General features: G+C 47.0%; 1 protein-coding gene across 3 annotated transcripts; it reads left to right on the top strand.

Moving 5' to 3' along the window:
- The first annotated feature begins 220 nt into the window (after positions 1-220).
- NCMAP (non-compact myelin associated protein) lies at positions 221-15,661 on the top strand. Of its 3 annotated transcripts, none has more exons than XM_072885096.1 (5): positions 221-1,101; positions 10,825-10,957; positions 13,928-14,022; positions 14,152-14,236; positions 14,740-15,661. In XM_072885096.1, exons 3-5 carry the CDS (start codon positions 13,938-13,940, stop codon positions 14,879-14,881), a joined length of 312 nt encoding a protein of 103 aa, XP_072741197.1. In that variant the 5' UTR covers positions 221-1,101; positions 10,825-10,957; positions 13,928-13,937; the 3' UTR covers positions 14,882-15,661. The 3 variants fall into 3 exon arrangements, with proteins under 3 accessions (XP_072741197.1, XP_072741196.1, XP_072741198.1); XM_072885097.1 differs by lacking the exon at positions 221-1,101 and adding an exon at positions 9,447-9,462; XM_072885095.1 differs by lacking the exon at positions 10,825-10,957 and having other exon boundaries at positions 222-1,101.
- Positions 15,662-16,821: the final 1,160 nt, after the last annotated feature.

Genomic DNA, 16,821 nt, shown 5'->3' with positions numbered 1-16,821 from the left:
ATGCAGGATGGGGGGAACATCCTCTGCACAGCAGCTCAGCAGTCGTAAACCATGAATTGAGGCCAGACCGAGGGCTGCAGACTTGGTAATGTGGTTTCCTGGTTTCTGGTGGGAGCGGCAGCAGGCCCCGGGCAGGGGACAGATCCCTTTTATAAGTGTGATTTCCACATGAAAAATGCAGACAGGGACTGTGGTCACACGCTTCTTCCCCACTCATTAGTGGGAAATGCAGAACAAAGCCAACTAAGTACAGGTTAAAGGCAAGGATTTCTTTCCGGTTTGATCTTTTTGATCCTACTAATGAGTAGACGAAACCACTTTTTTGGGCTTTGGGCTGGATGTGTTTGGGATTCTTCTACCGAAAGTGCCTGGAAGACCTTTGGCCATTGAAGTCCCGCAGAAGTCAGGCGGTTCCTCAAAGCTCTGAAGATCTCCCGGTCAGCCGGGACCCCAGCGGGGCCTGACCAGGTGCCGCCGCGAAACGGCTCGGCACGAAGGGACCGAAGCCCAGCGGCACCGGGAACAGGACGTGCGCTGGGTGCGGCCGCTCGGGAGGCAGCAGCGGCTCTCGCAGCTCCGTGCCGGCTGCAGCCTGCGGCCGCTTCCACGCCTCGCTCCGCCGAGCGGGGCAGCGCCGGGGCTTCCGAAACCGCTCACACCGGCTGCTGTTTGCCCGACCGTCTCGGTGTCGGACCCTTCTCCCCTCCTTCCCTCCCGCCCCGCCGGGAGGAGGGTGCCTGCGGTGGGGGACACACACACACACACCACGGGCAGAGCCCCGGTTTGTCGTCGTCCTCCCCCCCCCCCGGCGGCCCGGGGAGGCGGCGCCGGGGGCCGGGCTGGGCGGCCCCGGGGGAACCACCTGCGGCGGCCGGGCTGCCAGGCGGTACCGGTACCGGCACCGGCACCGCCCGGGCTCCCCGCGCCCGCCGGGCAGCAGCAGCGCAGGGCTGGGCTCCCCCGGCCCGGCTGGGGAGGGAGCGGGGCGGCGGGGACCGGGACGGCGGCAGCCCCGGGACGGCGGGGAGGGAACCGCTGTCGGCTCGGCGGCGGGGAGAGCACGGCCCGGTGATGAGCTCCTGAAGCCCGCAGCATCCTCCCGTGAGTAGCCTCGGCAGCGGGGCGGGTGAAGGCTTGCAGAGGGCTGGCTGTGTGGTGAATCGGTATAAATTCACCTTTTCTGCTCTCGAAGTTACTTTCGAAGTCCGGAGCTCGAAGTTGCTTTCTGCTGCCAGCCGAAGGGCTGCCAGTCATCGTTTCAGTGGGGTTTACTCCAGGTTTATGTGCGAGCGCTCGTCTGTACCGCAGTAAATGCTTCTACGTGCAGCGAAGTTCTTTATCGGTAACTCTAAACCCGAAAGAAGCACAGAGCAGATGTCATCGCAGGATTTTCTGCTTTAGCAGTTGTTTCACTAATTGGAAACCTTTAAGGTACAGGGACTGGAACGGATCTGGCAAGTTGCTTCCTCCCCGGAGAGGAGTTTGCGTGTCTGCTTGAGAGATTATGCTCTCGCCAGCAGTGTCCTTTCATCGCTGTGGAGATGCTGAATCTCTTGTCCTGACTTATTCAACCCCAGCACCATAAATAAGGTTTTGTTGGTGGGGTTTTTTGTTTGTTGTATTTATTTATTTATTTTTTAAATCTGCTGAGCGGCGTGCTAGAAAGGGCTGGCAGGCTAATATTTAACATGAAAAGAACTAGAAAGCTTGGAGCGTTGTGTTACAGTTTGCTGAGCGTCTCCAGCACAGAACAAAACTCTAACTGCTTTCATTATTTGGCAACATGCTGAAGCTGCTGACAGGTTTGAACTGCGATTTCTGGTTTTTCATGGTAATTAATGTACTTAATGCCCCAGGAAGTCCTTGCTAAAGGAAGCACAGTATTTTGTCAACACTTTTCACTAATGCGATACACTGTGCTGGATGGAGCGTTTGGGCAGGAGGGTTTGATTTAGTGATTAGAAACCAGCAGACAAAGGCAGTGCAGTAATCGGTGACTTCACGGCCCCGTAACGATGACTGTCTTGCTGTGTGGACAGGTACCTGGGCTGGCGATGCCAGGTTTAGGCACTGAGGGCTTGCCAGGAGCTTTGAAGGGTTCCGCTGGAGGATCGGGTGTAAGTGTAAAGTATCGCACTGCCGATCTTGCACGTGCTCGTCTACACAGTGTTCTTGGAAGAGAGGAACGCGCCTCATCGATTCAACAAGTTTGCATATGCAGTACTTGAAGAAGTCTTGCGACTGCCTTCATCCTGCTGTCTGTGAAGCCAAAGGAGTTGCGTTTCTGTATTGCGTACAGAATTCTCTCTCTATTTTTTAATGCAGAAAAAACTGAAGGATATACAAACTTCGGGAGGTTCTTACAGCAGTATTGAGATTTGCATTATTCTGGTAGATGAACAGCTTGGATTGCAGAAGGTCCAGACCAGTAGCTGGGGAGCACATCGTACCGCATGCGTGAGCTGCAGGCAGAGGACAACAGTCCTAAAACTCCAATCCACAACAGGCAGTAGACTTGGCTCCTCTGTTGGCAGTAATTCATGAAGGTTTCCAGTCCAGCCCTGCTCCTATCTGTCTGCTGCTGCCGAAAGCGTGACTTTTATTAGTTACGCTAAATTCTTCTTACTTATGGCAATAAACAGTGAAGCAGTCAGGATTTAGCGCACAAAGGAGCTGGAGGAGCCTGTGAGTGATACGCCGAGTGCCTACAGTGGGCTCAGATCAGCAGCTACTATGCTCGCTCCATCAATGCTGAACACCCTGTGGGGTGCTGGCGTCTGCCCAAAGCAGCCCCTGCTCCCCAGGGTGATACCTCACGTGCTGGGATCTCATGCCCTTGTGCCAGGCTGGGATCAGCATCGCTGAAGAGCGGCTGTGTTAGGAGGGGGTTTGGTGGGGGGCCGGCGAGTTAGCCTTGACCTGGCCTATTGTTGGGCATGTGGGAGAGGAAAAAAATGTGGTGGGGATGACTGTGCTGCTTTTATTGAGAGTCACAGAAATCAGGAAATGCAGCCAAAGCCTATAGTGTTTGTTAAGCCTCTTGCAGGGAGAGATGATATGAGGCATGAATGGAGATCGCAGAGGAGGAAAGCAAGAAAAAAAAAAAGCTGCTGGGATGTCTGAGTCATCCAGTTTCCCACTGACATACGTAGCTTAATGTTTTCACAACCACCACCATGGAGCAACAGAGTTATACCCTAATTCCAGGGGCCCTGGAGTCATGGTGCTTCCTCACCATCAGCTGCTTGGGGCCGGCTACCAGTCGGGGATCCCCCGGCCCAGCTACGAGGTTGATGGTGCAGTTGCTTCAAGCGCCAGGCTGGGCGAGTGTGCCTTTATCGCATCCCCCCAGCTGGATGGAGACAGCCCCCTGGACCAAACACACACCTAGTTTTATCCCACCTAACATCAGCATCTAACCACTCAACTGCTTGCTGGCAAAGGAAGGTGATTTTTGGTGGGACTTGGCAGTGCTCAGGCTGAGGAGGGTGAAATGAGCCCATGGATCATCACAGCAGCACTGGGGGACTTGGGCCACCCATCATCTGCTGTGCCGGTCCGAAGCGCCGCAGCCTTGCGTGCTGCACAGCTGTTCCGTGCTTCTGCTCGGAGCAGAATAGAAACCCAAATAATTACTTGGAAAGCCAAAGTTTCCTATGTACTTTTTAGTCTGTAATGGAAGCCTCAAACCTCTTGACCTAGCAAATGTATTTGTCTTTAGAAGAAGAAAAATGAACACCCGTCTGCCAGCAAACAGGAGCCGTGTTCATTCACGTGCTACGGTTTGTACTGATGAATGCAGAGAGCCGTTCGCTGACATGGAAGGCAGCTCAGGGTGTGAACTCATTTCAGCCTGCTGTGGGTCACAGTGCGAGCCGTGGGTGTTTGCCCTGTCCCATGGGAATCTCGGTATAAGGTAAATCCAGAAGTAGCTGTTCCCATCTCTCTGGCTCTGCTGGATGTAGCGAGGGGTGCCTGAAGGCACATCTGGGATTGCCTTCCTCCTTGGATTTGTTCCTGGCATCTACGTGCCATTGGGTAAGTGACTTGCCCACAGGCAACGAAGGGTTCGGAGAACAGAAGGGACTTGCCAGGGAGGCGTGCGATGGTATGGGAACTGGGAGAAGTGGTTTTCCAGCCTGGGATCCCAGTCCTGGTTTGGGGAAATCATTCACAAATGATACTGGACTCCAGCCATGGTTGGGTTTGGCTGGGAAGGAAGGTGGAGGATATGTATAGATTTCAATGCATTTGACTTGTCTGTCTCCTTTTTTTGGTTGTTATTGTCCTGAGGAGTCTTCATTTGCTCCAGGTAACTCCTTTTTCCTTCTCTTGTCCCAAGTGGCTGACAGTATTTTAGCAGCTCTTTGTCCTGTGAGACAAGTTCCCCGTACACCTAGGCAAAGCACAAGATGTTTTTACTGGGTTTCCCCTCTTCTCTTCGGGCTGGGCTCTTCACGAGAGATCACTGATACCTGGGGGAGAGGAGGCTGTGGGTATACGATATGGTTATACGAATATCTTTCGGTGTCTCTAAAAACCTCCTTCTTGTTCTTCATTGTCAGAACCACCACCGAAAGCTGCTTTGCTGCACCCATGTAACTTAGCCAGCCCTTTACAGGGAAGGGATGCAAACTGGCCAGACGAGATTTAAAAACTCCCTGAACTCTGGGAAACTTTGGAATTGGGTCTGATTCCAGACCTGCATGTCACAGCAGGAGTCCAGATCTGCCCTGTGCTACTGATGTTAATTAATTTCATGCTGTTCTCCAGCTGGATATGATACTTCGACATTGTTTTTGTGGTTTCTATCAGTCCTGTTCCAGTAACACGAAATGGGGCATCGAGTTGCTCTTCTCTGAATTGCCCGTGAGAACTGGGCTGAGGTGTGACATCTGTCCTGCAGTGCTTCGCAGTGGCAAGCCACTGCCTGGCTCGGCATCCGCAGGCTACCAGCTCACGGGGGGCAGTGGCTGCACCGTGCAGCTTGTTCCCAGGATTTCCAAGCCCGTCCTCGCCCCGCTCTGGCTCCTCTCCCCTGCCATTTCCTCTTCGTCTCTGGGTTCTCCAGATTCCTGGCTGATGCGTAAGGGCCTCCTGAGAGTTCCCATTCTGCCTGGTCACACTGTGACCAAGTGCCAAGCCTGGCTACAGATACCGAGTGGTGACAAGGGTCCTGATGTCTGGACCATGTCCTCGGCTCGACAGAGACTTCTGCTTGTAGGAGAGCATAGCTGCAATATCTATTTTTTGTGACAGAAGTTTCAGTGAGCAAAGAGAAATGTTTTGTCTCTCAGAGCAGTTCAGCTGGCCGGAGTGGTGGCGTTTCGAAGGTCCAAGACCACAGCGAGATGTGAGTTTATCCAGCTCTGGACTAGCAGGGAAATGCTCCTCTATTTTCCATTCCTGGTTCCTCTTTTTCTTTCCCGAGCTATCTTTGCCTTGTCTTTTCTGAGGAGCTCTGGAGCTCTAGGGAGCGTGCAGAAAACACACCTTGCACTGCAGAGCAGGAACGCAGATTCAGACCAGTTCAGCCTGGGTTAGATCCCAGAAATCAGGGGTTTGATCTGGAAGTGGTGGGACATTTTCTTTCTCGAAGTGGTTGTAGTTACATATTCCATTTAAAGTTCCATTTATTGAAAACTTTGGCCCTAAATGAAACCAATCTCTTCTGCGCTGTGATTCCTTTTCCATACCACAGTCCCTTGGTTTTTTTTGTTCGGGTTTTTTCTTTCTTCCTTTCTAATTGGGAACTATTTGGGATCTTCCATTTAATACTGGACTTTCAGACAGATGCCTGTTTCTGACCTTTAAATAAAAGGGTTAATGCTGCAATTCCCACGCTCAGAGTTTCAGTCCTAATCCCCTCTCTCCTGCTTTGGAGCATTTATGGGTTGTGCCCGGAGTAAAGCAGATGCCCTGATGGAAAATCCAGGTGAGAGCGGATTTCAACAACACTGTAATCTCCTGAACTGCTCCAGCCTTTCCGTAAATGGCAGATTCAGCAAGGTACAGAGCCTGGTAATAATTTCTGCACAAGCATTACTGAATCTGGAATGTTTTTTAAACTCTCTTCTCTAGGAATCTGAAAAGCTGTAGGGAGTTTTCCAAAGACATTGTTGAAGAGCTGAAATGAGTCCTGCAGTAACAGGGCTTTTCTAGAGCATTACGTGCACGAAGCAGGGTTGACTTTCTGCTGCAAGAACAGAAGCAGACTGTCCTCAAGGGCAAGCTGCTTTTTTGTGGTTTATTTGTCCACATCCACTGAATTTGCCACCAGCATGCACTTTGCTGGGACTTCTTTGAAGAGCAGAGACAAATTGTTGGGTAGTGTGATTTGCGGGATGCATGATGCGATGCCACTGACCACTGCCAGACTCTAACCGAGGGTTCAGCTCAGATTAATTTTCTTGTTTTCCATTTGAGCGCACACGTTGATGGTTTCTAAAATTTGTCACCTTGACTCTCATTCGCCCTCCCCAGTGAGTCATTCCTGCCTTGAGATTCATAGAGGTGCCTGGAGGCATTTTTCTTCTTTCTGAATCAGTTTTTTCAGGGTAATATTTAACCGCTAATTACACATCCTTCCCTCCTGCGCCCCCCACCTGAGTGCTCCCAGGAACATGCACGGTGCGTGGGACCTTCTCAGCGCGCAGTGGGTAGAGCCACCTTATTGCAAGCAAAGAGTCCGGACTGTGTCACGTTTGCGGAGCCCATGTGGGCTTTGGGCTCCTGTGCTGCTTTGCGCCTCCTGCCGCAGTCACCGCTTTTTAAGTGCATGAGCGCGGGTGGATTTTCTTCGCCCATTGCTGTGGTGAGTCTTGTAATCCATCAGACTGCATTTTTCATTCCCAAATCAGAGGTTAATTATGCTGCCGGGCACTGGTGGGAGCTGCTGCTCAGAAATACGGTTCTGCTAATATTTCTGTGCGCGGAAGGGACTTCCAGCTCCTGCTGAGTCCAGATGAGCTGGGAATCAGCCTCAGGCTTTGTTCTGTACTATGAATTGGCTGTCCTTCACGTCCCTCATGTTGATTTTCCTGGCTGAATTGTGTGCATGTGAGCTGCCTCTAGCACATAAGCAGCATTTCTGGGATGCAGTGATGTATCTATACCAATTTGCTGTAAAATGTAATAGAGAAGTTCAGCCGATCCCTTCCAGAAAGCGTGGGACTTACTGCACAGGGGATGTATCCCAGCTTTCTAGATGTGCAGCCATACTCGCAGAGCTACTGGATCTGTGCAGCGATGACTGAAATGGAGGATGCCCAGATACCAAGGGACAGAAAACCCTCAGTATCTGCTCGGACAAAGCCTTCTGGTGGAAGAGCACAGCTGAGGAAAAAAATGATGTATGGTCTTGACACAGCGCAGAGAACTGTGAGCTAGCTCTGGCCCCGAAGGAGGTACAAATCACTCGCGTGTCGTGCTGCACTGTTAGAAAGGGCTTTCCTGATTGCAGGGGCAAACCAAGAGATAGCACTGACACTGCCTGAGCCTTGGAGACCACCTCATGAACCTGGAAATCGGTGGGCTCAGTCTGTGCATTATTTTGCTTTAAGTCTTGAGACACGCTTCTGTGTCGTTGGAAAGTAAGGAATCCTTTCTCCAAAAAAACCCAGACCAAGCAGTGTATTGCACCTTTCTCTCTTCGATATAACAAGGTGGGTCCCGTGAGACTTCTTATTTGCCAGCTCTTGATTGCACCACTCGTAGTTGGTTAATTTAGCATCTCGTGTGTGTATAGTCATAAGGTAAAAATGCAGAATAAGAGCCTTCTAATAATAATTTTAAAAAGCTGCCAACAAAAGAAAACCTCTAGCATTCCTTTCAGGAATAAGCTGCAGAATTGCTCCCAGGTCTCTCTTGATATTTGATATATCATCTGTGTGTTGCATGTAAATAGCAGTTTTGTTTTAAAACGTTATTCCATTTCCTCTTAAATGAATCACTTCAGATCTAAATAATGAAGTAACTCCATCTTCTGCAAATGCAACCATTGGACCAAATGATTTATTGTAAATGTCTTTTAAAGAGCCTTACTATATAATCACAGAACATTAAACAGACCATTTTCTTTTGGATCATGTATTAGTTTAACATTTCAGTGGTGTTTAGCATTTCTGGATGGAGGGGGTTTTATGCATCCCGACTTCCACGGGTCTGCCTGGAAACTTAGGACAAGTACTAAAGCGTGCCTGGATCCAGGATGGGAAATCCCAGACAACCGGCCAGAGCTAGTGGGAAGCTCTAGATGACACATACGATATTTGTCAGTGAAAGAGGGGGAGTTAGGGTGTTTAAAAAATAAAAAATTCAACAACAGGCATCTGAGCTCAACCTGACAGGCCCCAGTGAAGTGTTCTGTAACCCGACCGGAGGTTACATTTGAGCAGTGCAAGCTTTGAGCTGCAGGAACATCAACAGTGTGGTGGTGGCATGGTGGGGTTTCTCCATTTTAAGTTCAAATCCTGGTTCTGACATGTATTTCACAAGTGTCTAAGCAAGTCTTCTAACCCAAGTGTGCCTTAGATCCTGGCCTGGAACCGGTGGGAAAATACCTCTGGCTTGTTTTGCTTCCATATCCTGGCTTGTCTGCATAGACAGTCCTACCCTGAAGGATCTAGAAGTGTTTCTGTGATGTGAATGCACTTTGCTGAACATGGTGGAGTTACTGTAGTTCCCATGAATAAGTGCATTCACACAGAGGGAGAGGAGAAATGTGTGTGGCCCAGCATTTTAAGGCAAAAAATTAGAACTGGGAAATCTGCAGTTCACAGTCTGGTTTAGACATTGCTCCTGGGCAAGTCAACGACAAAGTCTATCTGGTTCATATTTCCAGGCATGGCTTTCCAAACGAGGGCGTTCCTTTCTGGGGACCTGTCTTCACTTCCTCGGTTCTTGTCATCTGTGTGAGCTGAGGGTTTTTAGCCCCTCGCGAGATAGAATTAGCCCCACGCAGGTAGAATTACTGTTTTGTTTTTTTTTTTCTTGGTGCTGCTACTGCACAGTAGAGTTGCCTGCAGTTTGTGTAACTTTGTCTTGGCAAGGAAATGAAATGCTTTTAATACATGTTTTAACAACAGCTAAACCTGGAGAGCTCATGCCAGAACCTGAGACAAATGCTTATATAAAGGTGCTGGTCTGACATCAGGACACGTACTAATACACAGGCTCCATACAGACCAGCGTTGTTTGCCTAAGGCCACATTTATGCTTTAGCTCCCGTTAGCCAGTTTGAACTTGGGGTTTTTTTCCTCCTTCCTCCCTCTTTAGAGCCTCGCAAGGTAAATTCAGGCACATTCAGGTCTCACTGAAGCACATTGTGTTTTTATTACTTTCTGAAATTACAGTTTGCCTCAAACCCCCGGCGATGTTCCCGGTTCTTATGGCTCACGATGCTGCTGGAAGGGGAGCACGGGAGCATGTGGCTGCGCTGCCACGAGGCTGTTTGAATTGAAGGTGCATGGTTTGCCTGTTTATGGGGAGCTGAAGCTGAATTTGTGACTCTTAAATATAACCCTATTTCCTTTCCACACTGTGCCATGAATACTCAATTGATTGCCCCGCTGCTGGAAAACAGCGGGGAACAATAAAACGCGCAGGTTCAAACCACTCGGTGTTCACTGTGATTAGACAAGGTAAAGCTCGTTGCAAAGACAGGGAAGGTCAGGCTGCTCGGGTGGAGGCAGGAGCAGAGCTGAAATACCCATCCGCTTCCTCTGCGGACTGCTTGCAAGCCAGGTCCTTGCTCTTGAGCCCCATTACTTTTAGGAAGGGAGAAAATCTCCGGATTTACCTAGAAAGATTAACTTCTCCCTTGGATGGGAGGGAGTTTGCTGCTTAGGTTGATGTGCAAGCTGAGCTGAGCCCAAAAGGTTTGAGCTGAGCCTCAAAAAGACCTGCCTTAGCACAAAGCTCCTTCGGAGCGGTGGGAGGGTGGGTGTGGAGGGTAGCTGGCTCCTCAGCCTCTTCTTTCGCAGGCTAAAGGATGGCGATGGGTCTTGCAGGAGAGAATGAATCTGAGATGCCATTGACTGTCAGGACATCTACCGCTCATGTGGTGGGAAGTCCTTCCCCCCTTATTTAATAGGATCTGATTGCCTCTTGGGCTTCTTCGATGGCACCTTGGCATTTGTTTATTGGAATTGATACTTTATACCTCTGATAGTTTGCCTCGCCTCGCACAGCTCCAGCGCCTTGGTAGTGTTCATATAAGTTCAGCTTTCAGTGGCCTTTTGATTGCATAAGATGTTTCTCACATGGCACTGCTCATTTACATCTGCAAGAGGACCTGAGGGAAGAGAATAGCCTGATTTCCAGTCTATTTCTAAATATTCTAGAGAATATTCCCTTTCCTAGCAGCTGTCATGGCCAGTATACTGAGAAAGAAAACCAGAAATCAAGCAAACCAGTGTTGGGTTTTGTTGTCCCATTCCTTAGTGGGTTTTGTGATTTAAGGCCCTGCCCTGTTGACATTTTTGGGAAGGGAATCAAGTCCCAGAGCAGCAGAGCTGGCAGCCAGTGCTCTTCCTTAGACCTGGAGAAGTAAGGAGGGAAAAAATCACCTGTTTTTCAGCCTGTGTTGGGCCACAATATAAGAAGAAAATACTAGCTGTGCAGCAGTGCAGTTGAAAGGATGAATTAATTCTCTAATTGAGCTTTTGGGTCAAAACTAGTATATATTACTGCTGGAGAAACAACAGCTGACTTTGTGTCTAGTTTAAAGCCTGCAACACAGCTTGATGCAAAGACCACCTTTTTCTGGGTGGCAAAGCGCTGAATTTGTGTGTCTTCCTAACCAGCACCTGCCTTCCCTCGCAGGGATTTGGCTCTCCAAGTCCAGCTCTCCTGGAAAAAACTCAAACCAACCCCTCTGTTCCCCATCACCCCTCTCCTGGAATTGCCAGGTGCTGCAGGAGCCGCTTGACAGATAAGCTCTGATCCCCATCTCACCGTAAGTGAGCACGACCATTCAGCTTGAAATTCGACAGGGTAGGGGGAGGCAGGAAGGCTGTATAAATGGGGGCATTGCTACCACTTGCCAAAACAACCTATACGCTGTATCTGCAAAGGTGTTTTAAATGGAAACGTGCCCAAAGCTTAACTTTATGGAAACATTTCCAGCTCCATAATATGGGGATGCAAAAATAACCAGCAGTGTGTGCTCCCGCCCCCAATCTTGAGAACTACGGGTGAATTCGTGGCTCTCAAAACCCCAGGCAGGTGTGTATGCACAGGGGAAAGTGCATGCCGTGTGTCATAAAGAAAGAATGTCCTGTGATTGCTGTATCAAAGTCCATTTCTTCTCCCCTGCTATATAGCTTTTAGTGAGCACTCTTGATTTTCCACGTTTTTCTAAACGGAGTAGGATCCAGCCTGCAATACCCCGAAATGGGTAGGTTCCCATGGATTTTGCTGGACTTTGCTGGGTCCTTGAGTCTTGCAGCACAGGCTTGGTCAGGCGTAATCCTGCTGATTCATAGGTGAGGAGCGGAGCTGAGACTTGCTGTAGGTAAAGCGGCAGAACTAAGGACTGGTACCTCCTACCCACCTTGGCCTGAGACACAGACCCTGGACCTCTTTACTTCTACACAATGCAGAAAAAAAAAGGTTTGATGCGTTTGTCAAATAGCATCTTAGATTGTTACGCCCTGTTGGATAAATTCATCCTTTCTGTAAACAGGCGGTTTCACTGACAACAATAAAAATTCTTTGGTTATAGGTGACTCATGCACAAACAGCTCACCATTACCAAGGTGCTTTGAACCAGACAGAAGTTAGTAAGGATGACTATTACATGGCTGAATATCAAAATATTCAGCCTTCTTTATTTGGGATTTTTATTTTAGTAGCCAGAGGAGGAGAAAAACGCTTCTGTAAATCTGGAATTTATGCTCTCCTGGTCAGGAGCAACAAGGTAAAAGTTGGACGTGGCTTTTTCTGAATTATGTCCATAGTCAAAATACTTGCCCAGCTTTCCCCAGCCCGCAGGGTGAGGGAGAGTCTCTTCAGCCTCTGCTTGTCAACGGCAAAACCTTCATCAACGTGGTTTCAAATGGACGGGTGGGGAAACAGATGGGGACGGCGCTGTTACCCGAGCTTCGGTGCCCCTACAGGTTCCTCCAAGGCGTGTGTAAATCCTTTTGCTGTGCTATACAATAAGGCTGGGCAAACTCTAAACACTAAATATGTCTTTCAGCGTGGAAAGATCTACAACTGCAGTTGATGATCACGTCGCTGAATTAACTTGGCCTTAGCTAAACAAAGGAATCATTCAGTCAGAGGAGAATGACCCAGTTACAGATTCAAGACAGTTATTTTTGCTTTTCTAAAGAAAAAACCCCCAACCTACTTAAGTTAAGAGGATCGAAGTATTTGATGAATCGACCTTGCAATTCTGATCCTTCATACACAGGCAGACATTGACTGTTTCCCTTCCTGCCGGTTACTGATCTCTCTCATTCCTCATATATCCATTTGTGGAGCCTCCCAAGCACACATCATGTGTTGGCTCAGCTACTGGCCTCCTCGCCCCGAAACAACACTCTGCCTGTCAAGAGCAATCAGAGCTGTGTCCTCCTTGCCTCCCAAAACTGTACCCTGCTGCTACATGCATTTTATTTGATGGATGCTACTTTGCAGAAACCTTTAGGAAAGCCTCAACAAGGGGGAAGGGGAAGGGGAAAGGAAAGGGGAAGGCAAAAGGGAAGGGGAAGGGGAAGGGGAAGGAGAAGGGAAGGGGAAGGGAAGGGAAGCTGCCTTTCACATTTGCACTTCTCTTTACTACTGACTGATTTCTATCCACTCAATAATTTTCTGGCTATTCTATATCTTGTGCTCTGTAAAATCAAAGCTACTAAGAACATGCCACAGATCCACAATATCCCAATGGAGTATAACAGAGTAGAGCAGAGTCCTGGCTGGTGTATGTACGGGGCAGCATCTGAAATGGTAAACTCAATGCTAATATCAGGTGTTCAAGAATAATTTAATTTTCAGTGGATAGTTTGAGGGTATTAGCTCTCTGAAGCCAGGAGCTGAAATGGTTTCAGAGGTCTGTTTGAAGTGGTATTCACACCCTTCTCAGACTGAAGGAGTCTTTTAATGGCTAAGGTTACTAGTCACATTTAGAAAACATTTGGAAAATGCTTTTAAAATTAGTAAACATACAGGGTGCTCTTTCTAGATCTACAATTTTATCCTACCAAAATGCAGGAGCAGGCATATTTTCAGCTATCCACTTGCAGGCTTGTCCTCTTCCAATAATAGACCTGAAATGACACCGGCATGAGCAAGGTGCTTGGTCCGAACTCGCGTCAACTTTCTGTCATAGTCACACTGCAATATTTTCTTTCCGTCATGTGATAGCCGTTGTTTGTCAGGTAACTTTTGGAGCTTCAAGTTAGGGGGTTAAATGGTTTTTCTTCTCCATGTTAGATGAATGAAGCTACTTTAAATTCTATTCTATAAAGGAGTTTTTAAACCTTTCTGTGCTGACTTTTTTTCCTTCCTTAAAGACATATTACTCTTCACACTTATTTGCTCAGTGATCTGAATCTCAACCTGAAATGGTACTCTAAAATCCTAAAGCATTTAAAATATGTATTTATCCAAAACTTGTATAACAGCAATAATATATAGGTAACAATGCATTATTGTGTTTGTATCTTCTTTTATTCTATTAATACTGAGCAGTGTATATTGTAAGGCAAATTGCTCAAGACTAGATTGTAGCAAAATTTCCATTGACTTCAGCAGGGTCAGATTTTCACCGCTAAGAAAATATGAAGAGCCCCAGTTCAATGAGCCTGCACTTAGTGAGCTCTAAATCTTTAATGGGTTGTTGCCTGATTATCAGTGAATTGTGCTGTCAAATTTTGGTTAATACGTTATGAACTTGCTATTCTTTTTTTTTCTTCTGTAGCCCAATCAAGATGACGACAGCCGCACCACTGATCAATAATACTCAGTTCTCAGTAAATGTGACCACAAAGTCTCAAGAACAAAGTCTCTATCAGAGTAAGAAAAGTAGTTGGGTGGTGGCTTTTTTTTGTTTTTTTAAATGGACCTTGAACTTAGCAAACTTCAAGCAGTACAATGACAACTTTGTAAATAAGACTTTTTTTTTCCTTTCTGCTTCCCTGCTAGGTTCTGGAGCAATAGTTGCTGCCATCGTAGTAGGAGTGATTATTGTTTTTACAGTGGTTCTGCTCATATTGAAAACGTATAACAGGTATGTGGCCAAGCTCTATACTTCACTAAGGTGAGACAAGATGAACTAAAATCAGTCAGGTGTGCTCTCCTCTAACAGACCATTTAAGTATTTGTTGCTGAAAATTTCCAGGAGAATCTCATGTGCTTGACTGAAGTGTCCTGAATCTCACCGTCAGCGTTCTGTGATTGAATTGCTAGGAAGCAGAAAGAGGTTCTTGATGGAGGATGCTTGATGGAAGCTCTTTCTAGGGATACCTGTTGACATAGCAAAGGGCTGCTGTGTGCATCAAGGCTGCCAGAGAGGAGCTTGATTTCTCGCTTTTCAGGGCATTGGGTTAGACTTCTATGCTCTAGAAGCACTGACTTGCCATTTAGTATCTTTGGGAGGAAATCCTGGCTTGTATTGACTTTTCAGTAGCTGTTCGCTGTAACCTGCCTCCGTGGGAACCTTCCCAGTACTTACCATGGGAGAGACCACGACACGGGCCAGCTCTGGTGACAATTTCATTTTTACCTTTACAGACGCATGAGAGTGAAGCGGGAGCTGGAACCCAAAAACACCAAAACAGCAATGCCACCTGCTTTAGGGCAGAACAGCAACAGCATGTCTCAGCATCCTACAGTGACCTTCATACCTGTGGATATCCACATGCAGAACAGATAACGGGGAACGCTCGTCCTCCCTGTGAGAGAAGAGAGATGGAATTCTTATTTACGTGGATCTGGGGCTCCTCAGCAAAGCGATGCTGCATTTGGAATAGCAACGAGCTTGTTATTTTGTCTATAGATTGTAATTATTCCTGTTTTCTCTCTTTGGGAGGAAAAATAAAAGGTCTGGATGCTTTTCGTGTGACTGAAATCAACTGGTGGAGGCACACAAATCATCAGAAAGGCAGTGAGCCTTCCTACAGAGCTCTGGGTACGGAGAGACCAAATAAACCAAGCCCATTTGTTGGAAGAAAAGAGGCACACTCGTATTTGGTGGAGCTTTTGCTTACTCGGGGAGTTTGAGCTTTTTCTGTTCGGCAATGACTGATAATAAACAGGAAGAAAAATGTGGACATGCAAGCTACAACTCAGGCTGAACCTGCGTTTGTTATGATTTATGTGAAACAGGTTTGTAGTCTATTTTACACAGGATGGATAGTACAGGAATTATCAAAATTGTATTTATCTTTACTCATCTTTTGTGTTTGTAATGCCACATATGTACGGTTTTAGACAGAGAAAAAGTTACTTTTTATTTTCAAGTATTTTTTAAATATTTCTATAAACTTGGTAACCTATCTGTTTGCAAACGAACTCAGCGTCTAAGGGTTTTCACTCTCACGGCAAGAATGGCTTTAGGTTCATTAGTGGAGTTGCATTAGAATGTTTTGTCTTACACAAAATCTGAGAAGTTCTTTAATTGAAAAAAATAAACATGGAAAGGCAGTATAAAGCAAGCGTGGCTTTATACAGCTACTTTTGTACAACTCACATCCTGAAATGCTTTGTTGTCTAACACAGACTAGGCTTGAACTATTTTTAGATTATTTTTTTTTTTTTTAGAAAGTAACCAAAAGTGATGTTGTTTTGCAAGGGTGATGATTGTGGGTGTACAGTAATGCAACAAAGAAATTCCCAAGGATGTTCACAGCCCACTGAGTGCGAACACACAGCAGCATTGTCAGATCTTCAGTGGCTCATGGTCTCAAGCGCGCGTATCAAAGCAGCCCTGAAACGCTGGCTGACAGGAAGGATTAGGAAGAAGTTGAGGAGTTAAACCCTGTTTTAAATAGAAGCACCTGAGGCTCTGAGAACCAGCTCCACTCTTCGACACACACATCTTCAATTTTACGAACCTGCTCACTTGAATGGCCGGACAGAGCGTGAAGCAGACACAGCGGTAACGTTGTCGTCTGGATTTATTGTATTGTGCGTGTCTTGCACTGAGACGCTGCCAGCGGTTAGCTCTAAGCTACTGTAGCCATTAGAGGGCTCCAGCCTGTTTGTAGACTTTAGTAAAACTGTTAGTAGGGTATTTTAACTCCTTTTTGGGAGCTGTAGAGAAAGACGTTACTGTTGTCTGACTGAATTGATCACAAGAGAGCCTCCAGCTTTAAAGCTTTTTGTCCTGCAGCGGTTCACTTGCGGTTTTTCCCAATACTGTTTTACCCATCACTGATAGTTACATCCTTAAATCACGCGGTGCCAAAACAAAGCTGACCAATTCTCAGAGTAAAGTGACAAGGGACTGGAATGATAAGTTGATGTATTTTTTCCCAAGATGTGAATGCATCTCTTGAACAGGTAATTTTTACTGACTGGTATTTTTGTGCAGAAACTAAATGCAATTACTTTGCAATTTTTTTTGTATGAAACTGGAGCACAGTTTGAATTCCAAACTAAATATTAAGACAGCTGTTTTGTGAAGTTTCTAAATCTTGTTGCAAATATTTTACTTGTCCTAGTTCTCTAACTTATTTTTTGTGGCAGGAATGATTGATACAATCATTCAGAAGGGACTGCAGGTGCCAATTTAATTTTTTTCTAAAAGTGTGGAGGAGTTGGCCTCCTGTTCCTATCTCTGGGACAGCTAAGGATGTTTTCTGAGCATGTGCC

This window comes from Ciconia boyciana, chromosome 21 (assembly GCF_034638445.1).
Source record: "Ciconia boyciana chromosome 21, ASM3463844v1, whole genome shotgun sequence".
Classification (NCBI taxonomy): Eukaryota; Metazoa; Chordata; class Aves; order Ciconiiformes; family Ciconiidae; genus Ciconia; species Ciconia boyciana.
This window is presented reverse-complemented; position numbering and strand designations above follow the sequence as displayed.